The sequence below is a fragment of the Crocodylus siamensis genome, chromosome 12 (assembly GCF_052110815.1).
Source record: "Crocodylus siamensis isolate JL-2025a chromosome 12, ASM5211081v1, whole genome shotgun sequence".
NCBI lineage: Eukaryota > Metazoa > Chordata > Crocodylia > Crocodylidae > Crocodylus > Crocodylus siamensis.
Window position 1 is genome coordinate 37,452,012 of NC_143406.1, and position 23,892 is coordinate 37,475,903.

Here is a 23,892-nt window from a genome sequence, read left to right on the forward strand (position 1 = left end):
TAGATTGTATGTTATAGCCAGGAGACTTATTGTTGTGTTACAGCCAATTGGCTTATGGTTCTGTTTAGTTATGGTTAAACCGGAGGACCAGGTGAGGCTGTAGGGGTGGAGGAGGCTTCATTAGGAGCTCCCCAGTGAGGTGGGGTGCTCCCAGTGCTGGAGAGGGCGCTGCACTTTGGGGGTGTCCCAACCCCGACCCAGAGAGAGAGTATTGGGAAAGCTCAGTAGGGCTCCACAGTGGTGGAGGCCCTGGTGCCAGCCAGCCACTGTAGTTTAGGGGTGCAATACCCCAACCCTGAGAAGGGGAACAGATGATTTTGGAGGGGTCAGGCATGGCTAAGGCCACCTGAGCCCAATTGCTAAGAGCACTAGTGTGGGCACCAGCTAGACGCCCAGAGGGTGTTCATGTTAAGACCCAGGGGGCATACGTGAAGCGAAACCCAGGGTGAGGTGCTGTTATAAATTCGAGCCCAGTGAGGACGAGTGTGCAGTCAGAAAGCCCGGGGAGGGCAAGTGTGTGGAGAGACAGGACCCAGGGGGGCACCATCTGTATGCGGAGGAGCCCCAGGAAGGGGCAAGCATATTGAGCGGGCCTAAGAGGGGCAGACATATTCAGCAGGCCCGAGAGGGCTAACAAGTAGGGGCGCCAGTCAGGGCGCCGGTTGTGTGACAAGCCCGGGGGGCGCCAGTCAGGGCGCCGGAAGGAAACTGACCAGACAACGTCCGGTACATCAGTGAGGCTTGGGGCGTGCTACAGGGGAAGTTGAAGGCACGCATAGCCCATAAGGCTGGGGTGCACCCGTCACTCCATATAGAACAGGAGAAAGGATTAACACAGCACTGTGTCCAAGGGGACAAAAGGCAGCCTCCTTTATAAAATTTAGACAACATCAAAGACATGGCGGGTGAGAAAGAGGGTGCTGAATCGCCTACTTGGCATGGTAGGGGGCGTTGGGGAGATCACGGCCGCTCCTAGGTCCCCATGCCGTGACAGGCCTCTACATAAATCGGAACTTGCATAGGATTGCTCTAGTGTATAGCAGTTTTGTCTGGGATGCCTATAAACTGGACCCAGCCCAGAGCAGCTCACAATCTCCCTAGTACTGAGCACCCTACCACCTCCCCTTCCTCTCACTGCTCCCTGCAGGGAGGGCACTATTAGCTAGTTTAAGAACACCTGATGTGCCTAATTTGGGGGTATTCTCTCCTAGCTGGCTGCAGCACCTTTCCAGCCTGCACCATGCAGAGGCAGGGGACAGAACCAGCTCCTTTATTTCAAAACCACAAACATGATATTGAATAAGCAAGAAGAATATAAAGATACCATGGAAAAAGCATTATTTTCCCCACTATCTGAAGGTAATGTGAAAACCAACAGAGCAGTTCCAGCAGATTTCCAGTTGTTTTGTGAAATGACTGCATGTAATCTATAATCTCTGCGTACTCATGGCTACTATTGTAAAGGAAATTACATTTACTTCAGTTTCCTAATGAACAAATCTTAAGTTCATGGAAGGGCATAATGTTCAATTGGATGTTCAATTCAATATCCAAACCAAAAGAAAAATTGAGCATCAGCATATTATAAGTGCATAAAACTCAGATTCTTAGACAGATTTGAAACACTTTGTGTCTTTTTATGACTGCTTAAAGTACATTACCGTGAAGAGTCGCATTTTCTTCGTGCCAGTTTGAGCCTTTTCTTAGAAGGTGCACATTCTTTTGAAGCTATAGGCTTTGTCAAGAAAACCATTTACAAAATATTATTTAGAACTACTACCAAACAGAGACCAATGGATAAACTACTATGGTATGTACTGAAAAATAGAAAAACACAGTCTGCAAATAAAATGGATTAGATCTTAATCCTGCCATGTAGTAAAGTTAGGGATGTAAATACCATTTTTAAAAAAATGGTTTAAGCCCCTCAATTCCTTAAATTCCATTGACTTCAATGCTTTATTGTTTTTCTGAATACAGATGATTTTCTGAATTAAACCTACATTCCTATACTTAATGGTAGCACAATAAAATATGGAGCTCCACCAAATCCGGTATACAAATAATCCATAGATGGAACATTATTATGGCAGGCTTTCCAGCTATGCAAGTAATGAGTCAATACCTTAAATACTGATTAAACCACACAGGCTTCATCTATATGAGCAATTAATGAGAAGCAAAAAACTCCAGAGCTTATTGCTCCAGAGTTTATTGCTCCTGGGCATGCCATTTGAATGTGCACCTTAGACTGCACCATGTTGAGCTGGGTCAAAGCAGCCCCAGCTGGCAGGGGGCCCCATGAGTCAGCCCGCCACCCTGGGGCTGCTCCCCACAGTTCAACATGCATGAGGGTGCTCCAGTGTAAGGCTAGCTAGCAGGCAGCCCCTGCACTAAAGTACCCTCATGTCCCAGGTAGCCAGGGCAGTATTTACAAGTACTACTCTGCTGCAGAGTTTATTAGTTTATTCCAGCATAATAGGGCTGGACTTGTAGACCTGCAAAGTTTACTGCAGAGCTAATTAGTCTACGCTTTTGTAGAAAAGCAACATTTACTTCAGAGCTAATTAGTCTATTCTGCAGTAAATGCCTCATATAGATGCACCTGCAGGTGTCCGACAGTGATGTCCTATGTCTCCCATGGTCCTCCTACTGGTAGTGAATTGGGTAATAAGAAATATCACAGAACAACTAATGGGGAATTCAATTAACCCAGACACAGATATTGGAGGACTTTGACTTTGTAAAAAATGTCTGTCTTTTGTCCCACATACTGAGACACTGCAGGCCAAAATAAATGCCCTCCAAATCTAAGCATAGTTGGGAGGATTGAAAATCAACAAAATAAAATTAAAACTATGAGAATCAATACCCAGCAAAAGAAGACTAGTAAGTATGGCAAAAGACCAGTTTGGTATAGCAGAGAACTCTTCAGTGAGATAAAACACAAAGAAAAAGCTAACCAGAAGTGGAAACTTGGACAAGCAGTGAGGGAGGCGTAAAAGAATATTGCTCGGGTATGCTGGGATGAAATCAGGAAAGCCAAAGTGCAAAGTGGCAGCTAGCAAGGGACATGAAGGGTAACAAGGATTTCTACAAGTATGTCAGTAACAAGAGGAAGATCAGGGAAAGCGTGGGTCCCTTACTGAATGTAGGAGGCAACCTAGTGACGGATGATGCAGAAAAATCTGATGTACTCAATGCCTTTTTTACCTCGGTCTTCACAAGCAAGGTCAGCTCCCAGACTACTGGAGCCATCAGCACAATTCAGGGAGGAGGTGCCAACAATGGCAAAAGAACAGGTTAGGGACTATTTAGAAAAGCTGGATATGTATACGTCCATGAAGGCTGAATGCAGCATACCAAAAATTGTTGGGGGAGTTGGCCAATGTGATTGCAGAGGCACTGGCCATTATCTTTGAAAACTTGTGGGGATTGGGAGAGATCCTGGATGATTGGAAAAGGGCAAATACAGTGCCCATCTTTAAGAAAGGGAAAAAGAAAGATCTGGGGAACTACAGACCTCAACTCATTCCCTGGCAAAATCATGAAGCAAGTCCTCAAGGAATCCATTTCTAAGCACTTGGAGGAGAAGGTGATTAAGAACAGTCAGCATGGATCCACCACGGGCAAATCATGCCTGACCAACCTAACTACTTCCTATGATGAGATGATTGGTTCTGTGGATGCGGGGACAGCAGTGGACATGATATACCTTGACTTTAGCAAGGCTTTTGATACAGTCTCCCACAACATTTTTGCAAGCAAGCTAAGAAAGTACGGGTTGGATGAATGGACTGTAAGGTGGACAGAAAACAGGCTGGATCATTGGGCTCAGAGGATAGTAGTCAATGGCTCGATGTCTAATTAGCAGCTGGTATCAAGTGGAGTGCCCCAGGGGTTGGTCCTGGGACTAGTTTTGTTCAATAGCTTCATCAACAACCTGGAAGATGAGACCGCATGCACCCTCAGCAAGTTTGCAATGACACCAAGATGGGGAAAGTAGTACATATGCTGGAAGGTAGGGCTAGGATTCAGAAAGACCTCAACAAACTGGTGGATTGGACCAAAAGAAATCTCATGAGGTTCAATAAAAACAAGTGTGAAGTCCTGCACTTAGGAGGGAAGAATGCCATGCACCGCTACAGGCTGAGGACTGACTGGCTAAGCAAAAGCTCTCCAGAAAAGAACCTGGGCGTTATAGTGGACAATAAGCTGAATATGAGCCAGCAGTGTGCCCTTGTTGCAAACACACCAACAGCATGCTGGACTGCATTATTAGAAACACTGCTAGCAAATCAAGGGAAGTGATTATTCGCCTCTATTTGGCACTGGTGAGGTCACATCTGGAGTATTATGTTCAGTTTAGGGCCCCCACTACAGAAAGGATGTGGACAAACTGAAGAGAGTCCAGCAGAGGGCAAAACAAATGGTTGGTGGCCTGGGGAACTTGATTTATGATGAAAGGTTGAGGGAACCGGGCTTATTTAGTTGAAAGTTGCTATTAAATCCCCTTTGTCTTCTTTTCTTCAACTACCTGAAGCACGGTTTACAAAGAGGATGGACTATTCTCAGTGGTGGCAGATGACAAAAGAGGGAGCAGTAATCTGAAGTTGCAGCAACGGAAGTTTAGGTTAGATATTAGGAAAAATTCTCTCATGAGGAGGGTAGTGAAGCACTGGAACATGTTACGCAGAGAGGCTGGATAATTTCCATCCTTGAAGGTTTTTAAGACCTGGCTAGACAAAGCCTTGGCTGGGATGATCTAGTTGGGGATGCTCCTGCTTTGAGCAGGGGATTGGACCAGATGACCTCCTGAGATCCCTTCCAGCCCTAATTTTCTCTTAGTCTAAAAAATACCAATAGCAACTTCTAGAACTGACGTGGAAAAGATATAGCACTTCACATATCTTGGGAGCATTGTGTGAAACAGACAAAGACATTAAAGCAAGAACAGAGAAAGCCAAACATACCTTTGCACTTCATTGCTAATCTAGAGAAACAAACACTATGACTTCCATATATTCATCTCTTAAGTAAAAGCTAATTTACTTTACATTGCTGAAATTTGGAGACTTATTTCTATCCAATAAAACTAGAAATAATGGAAGAAAAAAGGGGGGTGAACGAGACAGGTTGAGGAAAGACTCAAACAACCAAACAAGGCAGGCACTAGACTGGAATAGAGAGGCATCTTCCTAACCTATGGGATGAATGGATGTCTATTTTCTAAGGAAGCAGATTACTCCTGTAACTGCCTTCCACTTCCCATACTTACATTTATTTGAGATGCACATAAATTTGAGAAAATAGGGCACAGGTGAAGAAACCATAATAAGAAGCCTAGCAAGAGAAAGCAAAGCAGACATTGAATGTCTTTTGACAAAAAATTTCCATTCATCTACTGCAAAGGAAGAAAAAGGGACACTTCACAGGGAAGTGAAAGACCTGGATGAGATGGCAGTAGTTTTAGACAAATACAACTAATGCAGGGTTGTATAATCATTGGAAGTTAACACACTGCATTATAGCAGTATCTCACCAATAACAGTGGTTTATAAGCCAATGCCAGGATGCATAAAGGAATTGCCACACTCAGAATTAGGCAAGTTTTAAATTGCTGTCAGCATCTCATTCTTCACTAAAGACCTTGTAGCTGAATGGCAGGATTCAGTTTACAGTAACCATAGGGGAGAATCAGTTTGCTGTTTAAACTAACTTATGTCAGGGAGAAATAGGAATACTTCATTCTGTCTGGGATGGTGCTTTTGATTAGGGAGCTATCCCTACACAGTTAGAACTGTTAACTTAAAAAGCTCAGGATTTTCCTGGCTGGCCCATTATAGGACCTGTGTTAGAATGCAATTAAAGGTGGGGAGGCCTGTGGCCATTTCAAATATATAATTTTCATTTGAAAATGTTTAGTAGGAGCAAATGATCAGATTTTGAAGTAGTTGTGGATGTAAGTGTCCAGAACTCAGTTGGACCATTAGGTAACTTGGGAATTCAAGAATGGATACATGGTGAAACTTCCCTCTGCTTTGCTGAGTCAAATGTTGCTCTTGCCACCGAAGGGGAAACCATCTTGTGCAGGCCACTCAGCTTTAGATCCCGTGAAGTAAGAGTATAATTATTAGCTATGGAGTCACTCGGACTTCGGTGATAGCGTTGTTCTTTAAATGGAACTGCCAAAGTCCATGATACTCTTTGCATTAAAGGAGGATAACGGCTGTTCTTCAGGACAAGCTGAAATTGGAAAATAGTGATATCATTAGAGTCACTGCACTGTCAAAGAAGCATCTTTCTGTAAACAGCACAAATAAGAAAATGTGCTATTTCTTAGTATAAAGTCAGTCTAAAAATCCTTGGCTGTGCTACATCATAAATGTGAGTTTGGTAGGTACTGGGAAACCTTTTCCAATAGTTTTTTTTTTTCTTTTGAAGCTGGTGTGCTACCGCATAAAAATTCTGTTTCAATTAAATACAACTGTCTAATAAGACTTTCATTAGAAAATTCCCAACTCAACCAAGGTTTCCAACTCTTGCAACCTGAGCAACATCAAACTTATTTCATGCAGTCCGTTAGATACCCATACACTTTAGATAAGTATTCCTCTGAGTCTAGTTCAAACCAACAACCTACAGGAGAAAGACTCTTAACACAATGAGCTACCTGATCCATCCCTTAAAACAGTATGACTACAACTGAATCCTTATACAACTTCAGGGGACTTAGTGAAATGAAGACAACATATTTTGCTTCAGATTTTTTTTTCAGAATATGCCCAAGATCACAGGTGGTAGACAAATATACATAAAACTAAAAGCAAACATTTATTATTAAGAGATACCTGTTATGATTCGACTTGGTTAAAAAAGGTCCTTAGAATAGTTTTGCATTTTAAAAATGTTATTCTGTGAACTGTTTCATCAGAAGGGACTTTTCAACAGGAAAAACATTTAAGAAATATTTTACTTCATTTTTAGGATTGTGCTTCACTTTAAATGTGTTTGTAAATTTGTTTCATTTCAATGTCTAGTTTTTTAATATTTTAAATACATTATAATAAAGTATATATAAAAATATAATATTAGTGTTTGATCTTAGCAAAATTAAATGTTTCAGGAATGTTCTTTTGATGTTTCTAAATCAAGATACCTTGGACTATTCCTTCTGGAAAACATTCAAAATTATTTTTGTTCTAAATAGGGACAAAAGTGAAATTTCAAAATATTAGAATTTTCCCACAACTGGAAATTGATTTTTTGACCAGCTGTTGGTACATTTATTCTCTAGAAATCCTTTTTCAGATGCAAAAAATTAAACAAGCCTGATTAAGAAACACTAGAACCAATATTTTTTTCTTGTTTCTCTGCTTTAAAGAATAGCTGCCCATATACAAATATATCTTTCTTTATTTTCTTCAAGTATACATTTATTTGCCTCATTGGTTTGATATATAATGAGCACAGTGACGCCTTTACATTTATTCCAGAATTTGTCTTGAAGTGTAATATAAAAGCAATTTAAAATGAACAGTTCATTTATCATATAACTGCTTATGGTAACTTTCTTGAAAAATGTATTTTGTTACTACCATATTTTAGTCATTATTGGAACTTCACTGAATAACTGTAAACTGTGCAGACTGTTGTGGAAAAACAGCAAGTTGGGTCTTTTTGCAGCTTTTCAGCTGCTGCAATTTGTGGCCTTCTAAGCTATCATATGGAGGCTGAGCCATATTGTGAGGGGCAAATACTCCCCTTGCTAGCAGTCATAAAGGGCAGTGTACAGCAGCATCCAACTGTTCCCTCCCCAGGAACAAATCTGTCTCTCCAACCAGCTTGACTAATGTATCCAGCAATCCTGCTATAGTCATTTATCTCTTGGATCCCATTTCCCTGTCCCCTTACAGCCTGCTCCTCCTTCCAGCCTGCTTCAGCACGCTCACATAACTAACACTGTGTATGTCTTCAGTGGAAGTAGGCATGTACATGTTTGCAAAATGGATGCCTAATTTGTCACAGTTTTTTAATTCTTATTCCATCCAACTTTTGTCTTTGATTTTTCCCCTGCATTTCATTAATTTTAACAATCTTCTCACTTGCTCTATATGTCTACCCATTCAAGCCTCTGGTAATCAATGGTGTACATGAGCATTTAAACATTCTTTTCTTATTTTTCTGCCTCTCCCACATTAATAATAGATGTCTTCTTTCTGTTCTATCTCAGATGATTGTTCTCTCTGTTGAGCTCTTCTCCTGTCTGGTAGGCCTGTGCGAAGCAGCAAGTATTCAATTCAGATTTTGATTCGGTGATTTGAATCACTGTCCTGATTCAATTTGGACAATTCAGATTCACAGATCTGGCTTCAATTCTGAGATTCGGCCATAGATTATAATGGGGAATCACTAAAATACCTATAACTTTGTCATTTTTTTGCAGATTTGGGTGAAAACAGTAGGGATGGTAGCCCCTTCTGAAGGCACAAAGTCTGCCAAATTTCACGGAGACAGGTGCAGGGGTTTCTGTGAAAGTGCCCCTCAAACTATTGGAAGCAAAACTCATATCACTTGTGTGTGTTAAGGCAGAGTGGGATTAAAAAAAAGCAGGGATGGTAACCCCCTTTGTCTCCCCCTTTCCCCCACTCATCCTGCCTCTGCTTCTTGGGGAAGGGGGCTTTGGAGCAAGAGGGGGGACTTCCTTTTGGGCACACTCCCACTGGTGCCAGGCTGAGGAGGAACAAGGGCAAGAGGGTATTGCCTCCCGAGATGCAGCAGCATCGCTGTGGTGTCAAAGTGTTTCTCGTCCTTGCCCTACCTGATCTCCTTTTGGCAGTACTGGCAGGTAGCATGCCTGGGATCATCTGCCACCTCAAAATTATCCCACACTACACTACCCACCCGCTTCTGGGCTGAAGGTGGGGACCCTGCCTTATCCCCCTCCTCACCAAGCAGAGGCGCAACAACAGGAGGAGCTGAGCCACCTGCCCCCACAACCTCCTCCAAAGTGCCTTCCAGAGAAGGAGACCTGCCTCCAGCAGAACTTTGAAGGGCACGGAGAACAAACTCAGATTCCCCCTCCTTCCCCAGAATTTCCTTCGCTGTGGCCCTCATCTCCTCTCCTTCCAGATCTAGCTCCTCCTCTGGCACTGAAAGGCTCACGCTGGGAACTGAAACTGAGGGGGAGAACGTCATGCTGCTGGTTAGTGGTGTTAGTGGTGGTGGTGCAGGTACAGGCACTGCTACCACTTCCTTGTTCCCACTAGCAGCAGAAGACTCATCACTGCCAGGAAAGAGGGCGTGTCTATGTTTGGAGTGGTGGGAACTTGCAGCTCTCCCTCTGCCCCTTTCCCTCCCCTGCCAGAAGACCTGGCACCTGCCTTTCCAGCATGCTTCATAATGTTTGGTGTGCTGCAAAATGTGTGTGTGTGTGTGTGCATGTGTGTAATATATGCTATGCTTTCCTGCACAGTGATGACACACTGTCAGGGAAAACACAGATTTATTTTTGTGCGGGGAAACAATCAAGACAGACTAGCAAGAACAAATAAGAGGATTCTGGGGGAAGAATAAGTTGAAAGGAATGGATAGGGATAATAATACCGATTGTAGAGAAACTAGCTACCAAGAAACTAGATAGCAAGGCAGAGCCTTTCAGATGCTGCTGGTCCAAGAGAGAGGCAGCTCAAAAAAGGCACAGATCACTTCAGACACAGCTTGATATGTTGTTTCTACATCCCTCCCGCAGAGCACTGTGATTGGAAGGGAACTCAAGGAAAGATCACAGTCACTGGCCAGCTACAGATGTCAAAATCTGAGCATTATCCCCCCGCCCCGTCAGCCTTTTCCATATATGGATGATCACCCTATCTCCCTCCCTCTTCTCAGTTTCTGTTTGCTGCAAGCCTTCTGGATCTCCAAATCAATTTGGACCTTTTAAGGGGTCTCCCAATTTGATCTGAATTCAGCGATTCAGCCACCAAATTGGGCCGAATCTCCTCCAAATCAAATCAGCTACCAAAGCTTCGCACAGCCATACTGTATGGTAGTTATGAGATCAGGCCATATGTTCCTTCTAGAGATATTCTCACACCCACAGAAAACCTTCACATGCATATGAACTAAGAACAGTCTTCACATTCTGGTCTCTGACACTCATTTTTAATTCATATTCAATTTCCTTTTCATCATTTGTTCTTCTTAATCAATTCCTTCCTAATGCAATTGTCATTAAAATATACCTAGCTGCCCTTGCCTCTCTCTGTGTTAAATCATTACTGCCATCAAGTTTTTAATAATTTAAATAGCTTTTTACATAGGTTTGCAACATGCCGCCTTTCATTCTCATATTTTTCTTTCCATTCCCTCAGGAGTTACAATTGAACTCATTGGCTTGACTGGTCACAACATGACCTCTAGAAGGGCAATGTATTAAGACATAAAATAATTTATTTCCATTTGCCCATACAGCTAAGATTTTCTTCCAACTATCACAAGTTTTAGTAAGAATGATAACAGTACAATTGGCCAATTTAAAACAGGTGATAAATCAAGATTACAACTCTGCTGTGGGTTTTTCTCCTGACCGACATAGTTAATCTTATCAGTAATGAAATAGACATTCAATCTGCGGTTACAATGTAATTATACTCCTTTAATTGGCTTTTCAAACTTCACAGACTCTATCTTACTCCAGTTTCTTATACTACACCCAGGCATGATCACTTTCCAGAAGGCCATTAAACATATGACTGGCATGGGCAACAAGGCTCCAGTATAATAGGGGGAATAACTTGTTAAGTCTTCAAAAAATATGTAAGAACTTCTTTAAATAGTTGCTAAGCATCTGCAGCACCTGCTGAAATCAACAGGAACTATGGATGCACAACACTTTTTAGGATCACATCTGCTCTTTTAAACTCATTCCCTGCTCACCCCCCCCCCAACACACTTCACTGAAGAAGTTTCTGAGCTGCAGCGTAGAACCCATTGGGGGGGGTAATATAAATCTGGCCCATGAGTAGGGACCTATCGAAACCACGGTGGAAGTGTGCTGTGCAGTGGTTCCTTTAATCTTACAGTTTCCACTGCATGTCCCTCCACCACTGATGGGTAGAGAGGCCCTAGCACTTGCAAAAACTGCACCCTATTTAAAACCACAGTTTTTGCCCCCCCGCTAATCGGATGTCAGCACTGGGGCCCCTCCACCAAGTAGTGGCAGAGCAGGAGTGGTGTGTGGGGGAAACTGCAAGATTAAAGGAGTCGCCATGTGATGCACTTATGCTACAATTTTAGTAGGTCCCTACCCATGCAGAATTTACATACAGGGCACAGACCAAAGTTATATTTGTCATGTGATCACCCCCGACAGCACTCTACAGCCATGCCATGACACACATGTACAGTTCCAGAGCACTTTTAAAGTGGCCCACAATGCAATAAATTAACCCTTATCAAATGAGGGAACAAATGAAGGAACTCCACTTGTGTTCCCTAGAATTATTCTGTGGCATTACTGGGGCTGTCAGTAGGAAGGGGGGAGGGACTGGGGAGAGAGAAGCCAGCAGCAGTGACCTGCCTGCTGGGATTTGCCCAACCTGAGCTGGAGTAGGGGGGAGGGCAAATCAGAGCTCCCCCTGCCCCCTCGTGGTCCCCTCCAACACCCTCCCAACTCAGGCTGGGTAAACCCCAGTAGTAGCAACCAGGGTTTCAAGGCAGAGCAGCACAACAGGAGGCCCAGTGAGTTCACTGCCCGTATGACTGCATTAGTGGGGGGTGCTCACTTGTGCTATTTATGTAGCAGGGAGCAGGGTTAGTAGGGAGGGGGAAAGAGGCTGTCCATGCAACAGTGGAAGGAGAAAGGATGAATGCCCAAATAATCCAAAACTGAGGGGAAATAGTACTGGTCTGATGACAAACTCTGATGACAACTTTGCCCTCCAACATAGTACTGCTATATCCAAACATGTACTTAGCAATTTAATTCATCCTTTTTATGTCATCATCATCAAAGCCTGAAAATAACTATGGCCTACAGGTATTCCAATAGTTGTAATGTAATGTTTTATACAGTAAGGAAAAAGGTAATGCATACCTGATACAATTCTGAAGGTCCTGATGATACTGAAGGTGGCAAAGGTGGTAACTCGGGTATTCCTTTGGAATGACTCATGTTATACACAGAATCATTTTGTGACTACAGGAGATAAAAAATGTTTTACATTTTTTTATAAACTACATTGCTGGAAAAAGAGCTTTATTCATGAAAGACAAGGATATTCCTATTCATAAAAAATCTATTTATTCTGTTACAAAAATGACATTCTTCAGCATGGGTTACTCAGAGTAAAATGAGTTTTCTGACTGCACTGTTGTCTTTGACTTCTCTCTATTCCTTTGATAAATTATCTATTATAAAGAAAATACTGATTTCATAAGAATCTTTCAATCACATAATTCATGAGCAAAATGCTGCTTAGTTAAAAAATATATATATTTGTATAAAATATAAAGGTTTTTTTCATATTAAAACACTTGTGGATATTTTGGAAAAATCTAAACATGAGTTTTGTGGCAGAGCACGTGTGCCAAAACATGAACCTGACTAGAAACCAGGGAATCTGACTCATCACCATCTAACCTGAGGAGAATGTGAAACTTCAACCAAGTTTTTTACTAGAAAAAAGGAAATTAAATTGCAATGTTACTGACATTACAACTGAAATACTTTTTAAAGTGCCAGGGGAAGCTAGTCCTCTAGGATGGAAGACAGAAAACAGAACAGAGGACTCCTTACCCCAAGTATGCTAAAAGTCAAAGCACTTCTACTATTTACCAAATTCTAGGACATGTCCCCAGCACTTCCTCAAAGCAACACTGTGTGCCAGAAAGCTCTCAATACAATGCGGAGTCTTCCAAGTATGCTTTTCCTTACATTTTTTTTCAGAGGATATGATTTAGTCTCACAGTGCTGTGGGACTGATCTCAATATTGTAACGCAAGCCCTCCCTCCCTCCCCGCTTTCATAGTTTCATAGTTTCTAGGGTCGGAAGGGACCTGAGCAGATCATCTAGTCCAACCCCCTGCCATGGCAGGAAAGAGTACTGGGGTCAAATGACCCCAGCAAGATGTTCATCTAACCTCCTCTTAAACACCCCCAGGGTAGGAGCCTACACCACTTCTCTTGGAAGCTGGTTCCAGACCCTAGCCGCCCTGACCGTGAAGTAGCGCCTCCTGATATCTAACCTAAACCTCCCCTCTGCCAGCTTGTGACCGTTATTCCTGGTCACTCCTGGCGGTGCTCGGGGAAACAGGGACTCCCCCAATGCCTGCTGGTCCCCCCTGACTAGTTTATAACAGGCCACAAGATCCCCCCTCAGCCTTCTCTTTTGGAGGCTGAACAGGTTCAGGTCCCGCAGCCTGTCCTCATAGGGCCTGCCTGCTGTCCCCTGATCATACGAGTGGCCCTCCTCTGGACCCTCTCCATGCTGTCCACATCCCTCCTGAAGTGCGGCACCCAGAATTGGACGCAGTACTCCAGCTGCGGCCTGACCAGTGCCGCACAGAGGGGGAGGATCACCTCTTTGGACCTGCTCGAGATGCATCTGTGGATGCATGCCAAGGTGCGGTTGGCCTTCCTGACTGCCTCTCCACACTGCTGGCCCATGTTCATCTTGGAGTCAGTGATGACCCCAAGATCCTTTTCCGCCTCCGTGCTGACAAGAGGGGAGTTCCCTAACCTGTAGGTATGGCGCTGGTTGTTCCTCCCGAGGTGCATCACCTTGCACTTGTCTGTGTTGAAACCCATCCTATTCTCGTCCGCCCACCCTTGTAACCTGTCTAGGTCTGATTGTAGCCTGTTGCATCCTTCCAGTGTGCCCACATCCCCCCACATCTTAGTGTCATCAGCAAATTTGAACAGGGTGCTTTTTACCCCCTCATCCAAATCACTGATGAAGATGTTGAGCAGCGCAGGCCTGAGGACCGAGCCCTGGGGGACCCCACTGCCCACGTCCTTCCAGGTTGAGAAGGACCCATCTACTACCACCCTCTGGGTGCGGCCCTCCAGCCAGCTGGTGACCCATTTGACTGTGTGGTGTCTACACCACAGCCCCCCAGTTTCTTAATGAGAATGGGGTGAGAGACAGTGTCAAAAGCCTTCCGGAAGTCCAGGAAGATTATATCCACTGCTACCCCTGCGTCTAATGATCTGGTGATCTGATCATAAAAGGCCACCAGGTTGGTCTGACAGGACCTGCCACTGATGAACCCATGCTGGTTGCCCCTAAGCATGCAGTCTCCTGCTGGCCCCTCCTGGATGTGTGCCAGCATAATTTTCTCAAACAGCTTGCCTAGGATCGAGGTGAGAGTAACCGGCCTATAGTTTCCCGGGTCCTCCTTCCTGCCTTTTTTGAAGATGGGGACCACGTTGGCCCTCTTCCAGTCCTCCAGTACCTCACCAGAGCACCACGAGTGCTCATAAAGTTGTGCCAGGGGACTTGCAATGACCCCGGCCAGTTCCTTTAGAACTCTAGGGTGGAGATCGTCCGGGCCGGCTGACTTGAATACGTCCAACCCCTCCAGAAGCTCCCTAACTAAATCCTCGCTAACCCGTGGCCCAGGTGTGCCTCCCCCTGGGCCCGAGGGGGGCCCAGCAGGGAGGTGGCTGTTCTGGTCCCTACTTAGGAAGACGGAGGCAAAGAAATCGTTAAACATGTTAGGTTTGCCGTCTGGTGTGACGACCAAGTTACCCATGTCGTCCTGTAAGGGCCCCACATTACCTGGGACCTTCTTTTTACCCCCTATGTATTTAAAAAAAGACTGCTTTGTTTTAATTTTGCATACTTGGGCTCAGGAGATGCCAGAACCCATAACCTTGTAGTACACAAAGTGACACTAACAGTGCAGGGTGGTAAACTATAGGCAGGACAGCAAGTTGGTATGAATTCTTATATGTTATTTATATCTTAAAATATAATAGCTAATGGGCACGTTGATGAATGAGATGCAGTGTTATCTGGCATACTGCAATCTGCACTGCTGGGATTCCTAAAGCATAATTCTGATGCTGCAACTGCAAATACTACATGTTACCTTTCTGGGCAAACAATGTTAACAGCTGATTTAGGAAATATCCCCTGCTGGCTCTGCACTAATATGGGGGTAGGGAGGGGAAGCAGCAGGGCAGAGCTGTCATACCCAACAGAGTGTCCCTGGTGCCTTGGAACCATCTTAGGGCAGGATGAGTCAAGGGGTGTGTGGGGATATACTTAAAAGTGTTTTTAAGCATCAATTTAAAAAGATAAAATATGCAGTGCCATCCATTCCACCCCCATGCAGACATGAATTTCTCCTGAAGTCTAGGGCAGAGCTCCACATGACTTCTATTAGAGCACCAAGCTTATACCCACAATATCTATTCCTAAATAAAACATGTGTGCAAGGATCAGCTGATTATGCCTCTACACTTGCAGATCATGCTGCTGGCAGGCTGGGGAACACCAACTGACAGACCACCTCTGTCACAGCACTCATGAAAGGGCTAAAAGTACACATCCCTCTCTAGCCCAAGGAACCTGTCCTATACCCTTTTCCTCTAACATACCTACTCAGTTTCAGCCACAATTTTGCACTTAATTTGCAGCAATACATACAAGCAATAGCTATGTATAATTAGGATGACTATATTCTTTTTAAGGAAATCCGGGACACTATCCCCCACCCACCCAATCGCCACCCCAGGCAGGAAGAGCGGTGTCCAGCCCAGCCTGCCCCCAACCTTCGGCCTACAAAATCTGGGACTGTCCCCGCCAAACCAGGATGTATGGTCACCCTATGTATAACGTAGTTTGAAATTAAATAAATCAAAATGTTAATTGCTCATATATATAATTAAACCACTCCATAATAATATATATAATTTATATATTATATGTAAAAATGCATATGTTTCTGTATATAAATATATATTTAATAAAAACCAGTATAATCATATATATAAAAACCATTCCATAGGCAGATAAGAGATTCATTACAGTATCAGAAAAGGATAAAGTGTCATACTGCAACAATGGTTATTTATTTTGTGCCACTTGTGTGCCCTTTAAGATCTCAGTAAAACACAGCTACAAAAGATGATGAGTTACAAAAAAAAATAAAAATAAAGCTTACAAGTATGCTGCATTTGAAGACAAGTGCATTAAATCACCATGGAAAAGGCAGGTATTATCTGAAATAACTGCATTTCCACAATGTATTATTTTGATAGGATATTTCTCCGATATATTTTTGTAGCGAAATGGCTACTGACAACAGACCCATGTGACTACAGCAGATAACTAGACAGTCCAAACCCACTTCAGCCAATCACATTCCTCTTCTCTCAATACCCAAGTGTACAGCTTACTTAGAAATTGAATTTGTGAAAGGAATTATCTGATTTACCTCCAAAAGATAGGACTTCCTGCTATTCTCTGGCAAACACAAATGCAAGGCAAGTCACAACTTTCAGTTACATTCTGTGGCCCTTCTTCAAGAAAAACCCCAGTTGACCCACAAGGACATTTCCCTGTTCAAGATTGCTGAATTGGCCCTTAAGGTTTTTGTATTTTGAAAGTGAATAAAACATGTTATTAAGGGATTGTTCATCCTTAAAGCTATAGGAGTTATCAGGAAAGCCATTACTCCTGCAAAAGCTAAAACCGTTTTCAAAAATTAATATCCTTTTGACTCAGCATGTTTGAACTATAGTACTTATTCAAGGAGATATTTTACAAAAGCCACAGTTCAATAAATATGCAGCAGCAGCTTCTTCAAACACTCTGAACTGTAAATCAGCCGTAAAAATGAATCACAGAGGGCCAATTTTATCTGTGGTTTTCAAATGTCATTGTCAATATTTCAGGCAGCCTCAATGGTAAATTACACTTACCCGCCAGAGACTCGGTGTCTGTGTTGACTTCATTGTAAACTCAGGTTTTGTTCAAATTGTTTCTTTTCTTCTTAAAAGGTAGAGATGATGTTATTTTTCTTAAAATAAATGCCTTGGTAAGAGTTACATGCATATTCAGGGAATTAGGGAAATTTCCAAGACACACTTTCCATTCAGGATTCTGTAGACAGGATGACAACAGACAGCTCCCCTCCACTGCCCTATCCCCTCTCCACACACTTCATCAGCAAGAAGGAAGCCTCTTCTGCAAGCTTCCTTCTCCCTTCCCTCTCCCCTGCAACCTATACTAAGCTCCCGTCTCCTCTCTTCCCAGGATCTCTTACTCTTCTGCCCACTGCAAGTTGCCTTTTTACCAGTATCTCACCTGAACTCTGTAACCCAGCTTCCTGTTGTCCCTTCCCCAAGTTTTCTTCCACTCTTCTACACCTTAAGCTCTCTTCCCTACTTTCTTCGCCTCCAGGCTCTTTCCCAACCCCATGCCTCATGCCCTCTCCCCATTCCCACTGTCTCTCCCCTGTGCCCTTCTAATGCCTCAGGACCACTCTGCCTCCCAGTTTGGGATTTAGTGCAGAGATTTGCATACATTTATTGCCATGAGACATGAGCAAACATCGAAGTGCAAGCTGAACAGAAAGACAAATTTGCATCCACTGTGCCTTGGCCTAATCTCCTGGGTGCGTGCGTCTTGGGATTGGAGGTAGGAAAGGGGGTGCTACCTGCTGCTGCCCTGGCTAATTGCCTCTGCCTGGCGGCTGCTCCCAGCTCAAGTGAACTTCTGTGACACTGCCTTTCACTTCTTAGCTTGGTAACCAAGGTGACAGCATTTTTGTTGCTAGGAGACATAAGAATGACTGCTTTTCCACCCCCTACTTCTCCCCCCCACTTCCTCTACTTGGTCATAGTTGGCTAGAGAACAAGGCCTCCCAGTATGGTGTCATATCACTGTGGCCAAGGAGAAATGGCTCAGGAATCAATACAGTATTCCTATGGGGTTGTTGACCCAGAAATTACCCACACACTTTGGGAGAGATTATTAATAAACTGAACTGGGATAGGGTGGGGGAAATCTCCCAACCAGCAAAGGTAAGATAAATCCAAAACCTGATATTTGCAAGGAGGAAAAAATACCTTAAGGCAGAAGTTCTCAACCGTGGTGATACAGTGACCCCGAGTGCTGGATGGCAGTGGTGGGGAACAGGGAGTTCACATGCAGCAGCCACCGCTGCCATCACCACTCCACGCCACCGCATGTACCCCCTGGGAAGTTTGAAGCCCCCTTTTAAGTTGCTCATGACACCCTGGGGGTTCACGACCCACAGTTTGAGAACCCCTGCCTTAAGTGTTCAAGCAGTTGAATCCAGAATCCAAACTCATGAAGTTCCCCAAATGTTGGCTCACATGGGATCAAACACTACAAACAAATCTGGTACCTCTTCTTATCCTAGCCCCTTCAAGAGGCTTTCATGCAGCCTCCAATAACTTTTCTGCCTAACAGTTATTCCACCCTACAACGGCAGCAGAGGAACTGGGAGCACATGCATTGAACCCTACCAGAGTCAGAGTCAATCTTCGTTGCAGCTGCCATGGACTACACAGAAATATGGAGCACGGAGGTTTGTCTTTCCTATTTGTGTGACAACAGCATCAAGATACAAGATCATTTGTATTCACCAACCTGAACTCAAAATCTTGAGAAACTCAAGATGGCTTTTCAGGGTGGTTTTTATTCAGCCATGCAACACCATCAATTATTATACATCCTAGGGCATTATAAGTCTTAAGACATGTTCCCTGTCTACAAAGATTTTAGTCTAAGGTAAACAAACCAACCTAAAATAAGACACGCACTCATTCAGAAAGAGAGAGGCCCAGACAGGTCACACATCCCTGTGCTGCATACAAATTTCAAACAGGTTTCCTATAAGGTGAAGGCTAGGAACAGATTGACTTTTATTAGTAAATGGTTAGGATTGGGAATCCAGAAAAAAATGACAAAGCTGATATGGAAATACAGAGCACCCCAGTGAAGGACTAACAACAGAGGGATGGGGGTGAGGAGGGTAGCACAACTAGGTTACAGGAGATACAATGTTAGCCAGCTAACCCTGGGGGGTGGGGAAGGGGGAAGGGGGGGTGTTTCTTAAACTGGATCACCGGTTTAAGTGATCAGATACTGGTTTAGACCTGTAACGGAACATACATTCAGTGCACATAAATCAGTTTCAAGATCGCCAAAACCAGTTTGAGATACACTTGGCTGAATGTAATATCAGACTTAACTGATTGAGCTCAAACTGGTTTATGCAACTTCTGTCCGAGACCCCTTCCTGGTTTAAAAGTTAAACCAGAGTCTCCCAGCATCCTCCCCTGGGCTGGCCTCGCTGCTCCAGTGGAACAGGGCTGGCCCCACCCCTCTGGTCCCCAGCTGGAGCAAGGGCAAGGGCCTGGCCAAACACTGACCCTGGAAGGGAGCAGGGAAGAGGTTCATTTCCCCGCTCCCGCTCCCTCCTCCCGTCCCACAAGCACAGACCTACATTTCTCTGCTGGCTGCTTCAGCAGCAGGGGCACGGCCAGCTCCAGCAGTAGCCTGGAATGATCTAGTCAGGGAGGGGTTGAATTCTCCCCTCCCTGTCCCACGGACCTGAACCAGGGTCTGCCAGGTGCTCCTCCTTCACTGCAACAGTGGCAGGGGTGCAGCCAAACACTGGCCACCGTGGGCCCTTTGGGCACGGAGGGCAGTTATTCCCCCCTCTGTGCTCCGGGGGACTGCAGTGGGGTCTGCTCACCCTGACTGCCACCACCACTAACTCCCTGCAGGGGGCGAGAGGCAGGATAAGCCCCCTCCTGTCCCCTTTGCCAGACGTCCGCTCCCCAACCTAAGGGGCCATGCCGGCTGGGCTCTGGCTGCACCTCTGCCCTGCCACTGGAGTGGCAAGACAACAGGGCCCTTGATGGTGGCAGCAGCCCCTGCCTTGGTGTCCAAGGAGCACGAGCCTCTTCCCAGTGGGGAATAACCCCCCTCCTGCCTCCCGCCTAAGAGGCCATGCCAGCCAGGCTCTGGCCATGCCCTGTCCCTGTCACTGGAACAGCAAGGGGCGAGCAACCATGTTGAGGGCAGCAGCCTACACAGTGTCCCGGAGCACAAGCCTCTTCCTGGTGGGGGGCCGCACTGTGGGGCAGGGAAAGCTGCTGAGGACTGTGAAGGGTAAGCGGTGGCAGTGGTGCTAAAGGAGTTTGGGGAGTTATGGCCACCACACGCCCTGCATAATCAGTGGCAGCTCTGGCCCCCCACTCATGGTCTCCCCCATCAGGAAGAGGCTCACACTCCCTGGACACCAGGACAAGGGCTGCTGCTCCTGTTGCGGTCACTCCTCCCTTGCTGTTCCAGGGGCGGGGACACAACCAGCGTCCGGCTGGCATGGCTCCTTAAGCAGGAGGCAGGGATGGGGATTATTCCCCACTCCCTCTGGCGTGGAGTGAGGCAAGAGGGAGCTTATCTCACTGCTCACCCAGTGCAGGGAGCAAGCAGCAGCTGTGGCAGCCAGACCCTGTTGCAGTCCCCTGAGGACAGAGGGAGTAGAGGGAGAAATAACCCCCATCCCTGCCCTCTCTGCCTCAGGAGGCCGTGCCGGCTGGCATCTGGCTGCATCCCTCCTGCTGTGGCAGTGAGGGGAGAGCACCCAACAGACCCCAGCTTGGGTCCATGGGACAGGGAGGGAAGAAGTAAATCCCCTCCCTGGCCAGTTCACTCCAGGCTACTGCCAGGGCTGGCCACACCCCCCAGCACACCTTTTCTGCAGCCAAGGATGCACTCTAGCACAGCATTTTCCAACCTTTTACGCCTCATGGCACACTTACTTAAATAAAAAAGCACCGTGGCACACCGGACACAGAGCGGTAGCTCCAGCCAGGCAGGGGGCATGCTGCTAACACTGGGTAACACGCTTGTTTTTACTGGCCCACCTCCCGTGCACACACAGAGAAGTCTACCTCAACTTACCCAGGGCTTTAAACTCAAGTTACCTTACCTGGCATAGATGAAGCTCAGGCAGGGCTGCAGCTCATGGTAGTGGTGATTCAACTTTTCTGTGAGGACAATACAGAATGACTAGTGCAAATACTCTACTTTTAATCCAGTCACACTTTGCAACTCAGGTGTTTGTTTTGCTTTCCAAAGTAGAGGGGAGTTAACTTCAGCACAGGTAACTCAGGTTAATGCTGGAAATAGGAGAATTTCAATTAGGACATAATTATTTTAACTATTATTTCTCTGCATACAGCAACCAAGAGGTTTAAAGATTTAAAGTTTGGATGCTTATCTAGCTAAGGTGATCTGACCCCAGCTGACTGCCTGCCCCTGGGCCAGGGGGCTGGACCTGATGATCTCATGAGGTCCCTTCCAGCCCTAATGTCTATGAAATCTATGAAAGTTAAATAAATTACAGAAACTGTTTTTTATTATTTTGGAAAAGCAAAAAGCAGTTGTTTCTTTTGGAAAAAAAGGATTTCTAGCAAAAAGAACAATTGTGAATACTTGTAAAACAATTGTGAATACTCATCTTGGTGTATGAGACCCCCAACACCAGTTACTTCACTCTTTGGAAATAATCTACAGTTTCAAGTTTCCATATCAATCTAAACACAAGAGTCATTACAGTTTACTGTGCCATTATCCTTGGGTTATATCAGGGTCTGTAAAGACAGTCAATTTCACTGATTGAAATTTTGTCCCTTGCTTTAAAAATATCCAAAAATAAACAAATAAAATGGAAAACCAAAGCTGAAAATCAGAACTGTATATACTGTAGTATATCAAGTGAGACTATATTATACTGTTTACTGAGATTCCTACCATTTGCTTTCCTCTCTCTGGGTGTTTCTTGCTGCGTACCTTTGGGACCAGAGCCCAAGAAAACCAGTGGGCAAAAATTTGAGCTGAGTTGGAGACGCATTCTACAAATTGACCAGAAGGACAAATGTTTTCATTCATGAAATACCACAGAAATCAGTAGATGCCTCTGAAGGGCAGAGGTTCCATTTACCTCCAAATCAAATGATTTATAAAGCTTTGTTTTAACAAGACTGTTGCAATCCAAATTAAACACACAACATCCACTGCAATGTCTTTTTCCAACATGCAGAAAGCATCTTTAAAGAACTGTACATGAAAAGGCCTTTACTTATGTTACTAATAATCCACTTAATTATTAATGTCCCAATCCACAGTGGAGCAGGATCAAGGCACAAAATGGAAATAATTTCAAACAGCAAGTTTACTTTTTGCCATCTGGGTTATTACTTACTTTTTGCATTTCACTCAACTTGGAAAATTAAACTAAACTGATCAGTTGCAGATAGCAGAGCATCCGTTTCATTGTCCTGTTCTCCTGCATTTAACACAAACAAGCATCAGAGCATCCTGTTAAACGCTACTGAAGAATTTTTGTAATCTACTCCCCCACAGTAGTCTATTTCCATTGGCCCCTTTTTAAAAAAATAATGAAACCATTCATATTTGATTGGGTTGCATCAATTAAAAAGGCTGATCAAAAGTAAGCATGAGAAACAAAAATTTTCTAGTTTCTTGAGGTAGTCTCATCACCATTACATTTATGTACAGCAAAAGGAGCTAATCTACCTGAAGAGGTTCGAGTTTTGCATGTGACAGCAGTTTAATGGTCTTTAGCCACCTAGTAAGTACAATTTCAATATGCTGTATACCAGGAGTTCCCAGTTTGCGGTATGCATACCACAAGTGGTGTACAGACAATCTGTCAGTGGTACACGTTAACAGATTTATTATAATTACTTTACATGACAAAATCTGCTGGTGGTACTTAAGGTTGAACTGAAAAAACTGCTGGTAGTACTTAAGGTTGTATCATTTTAAATTGTCGGTGTGCAATCTGTCAGTTTGGGAACTGCTGCTATATACCATAACTTAGTGGTTCTCAACCTTTTTGGAGTGCCCCTCCCTAAATTTTGTGGACAGCACCGTGTTGTAAAAACTTATTTATTATAGTACTTTAGCTCCTTGCCAAGGGGCTGGGCAGCGGGGCCAGGGGAACAGCCAGGCAGGGACTGTGCCTGACCCTGTGCTTCTATTGCCTCACATCTACACCCTTCAAAGGATCCCTGGGTATCCCTATGCAGTAGCTGAGAATCACTGCCATAACCACCAATTCATGGCAGCCGAAGAACGAGTTCTCACACCCTCCTGTAGCTGCAGGACACGTAACTCAGCAAGCAATCCCGTGGACATCCAGTAGCAAACAATTCATTTACAGTACAAGCCAATCTGTTCTTACAATAGCATACAAACTCCCGTAGCCAAAACTTCCCATGCAATATCTAACATTGCAATATCCTGGTGCTTTATAACAAGGTGGGAATCTAAGCTTGCTTTCTTTTTTTTAAATAACGTTGTACTCCTAAGTGTTGTAGATAAACACCTGACATGACCAGTGCTCCCTAAAGACTCAACAACCAAAGAACTAGTAAAATAAATCCCGACTGCATTTGTTGTTAAATGTCTCATCGCTTTCTGCGGCTCTTGGAACCGGACCCCTGACTTTTGAATGGTTGAGCGGGGGTCATTCAGAGCTGGGTAACTTCTGTTCGGCAGGGCACCGTCCAGCGTCCACCCCTACGGAGCAGGCGGCTTTCCTTCACCCCAGCGTGTACAACAGGGCAACGCCGTAGCTCACCGCAGGAATCTTCCCCTCCAGACCTATGGACCTGCTTCTCTCCAGCCAACTAGCCAGAGCCGCCATCCTCCCCCAGCCTCTGCACACACATCCCAAAGACACGTCCCCTGGGCCAGGTGCCGCAGGCAGGACGGATCATGCGGCTCCGGGCAAGGATGGGCACCTTCAACCCGGGCTGGCAGGGAGAGGCACAGGCTGGTGCCAGGGCCCAGTGGGTGAGAAGGGGCCCGA

At 44.8% G+C, this 23,892-nt stretch overlaps 1 protein-coding gene across 1 annotated transcript in view; it reads right to left on the reverse strand.

Annotated features, from left to right (window-relative positions):
- The window catches only part of DNAH3 (dynein axonemal heavy chain 3), a 128,787-nt gene extending 105,095 nt beyond the window's left edge, over positions 1-23,692 (reverse strand). Inside the window, exons 1-4 of the mRNA XM_090024694.1 lie at positions 16,934-23,692; positions 12,098-12,199; positions 6,021-6,246; positions 1,662-1,728 (exon numbers count right to left, since the gene is read on the reverse strand). Coding sequence (XP_089880820.1) covers positions 1,662-1,728; positions 6,021-6,246; positions 12,098-12,199; positions 16,934-16,966 — 428 coding nt within the window. The 5' untranslated portion in view covers positions 16,967-23,692. The remainder of the gene's footprint in view (positions 1-1,661; positions 1,729-6,020; positions 6,247-12,097; positions 12,200-16,933) is intronic.
- Positions 23,693-23,892: the final 200 nt, after the last annotated feature.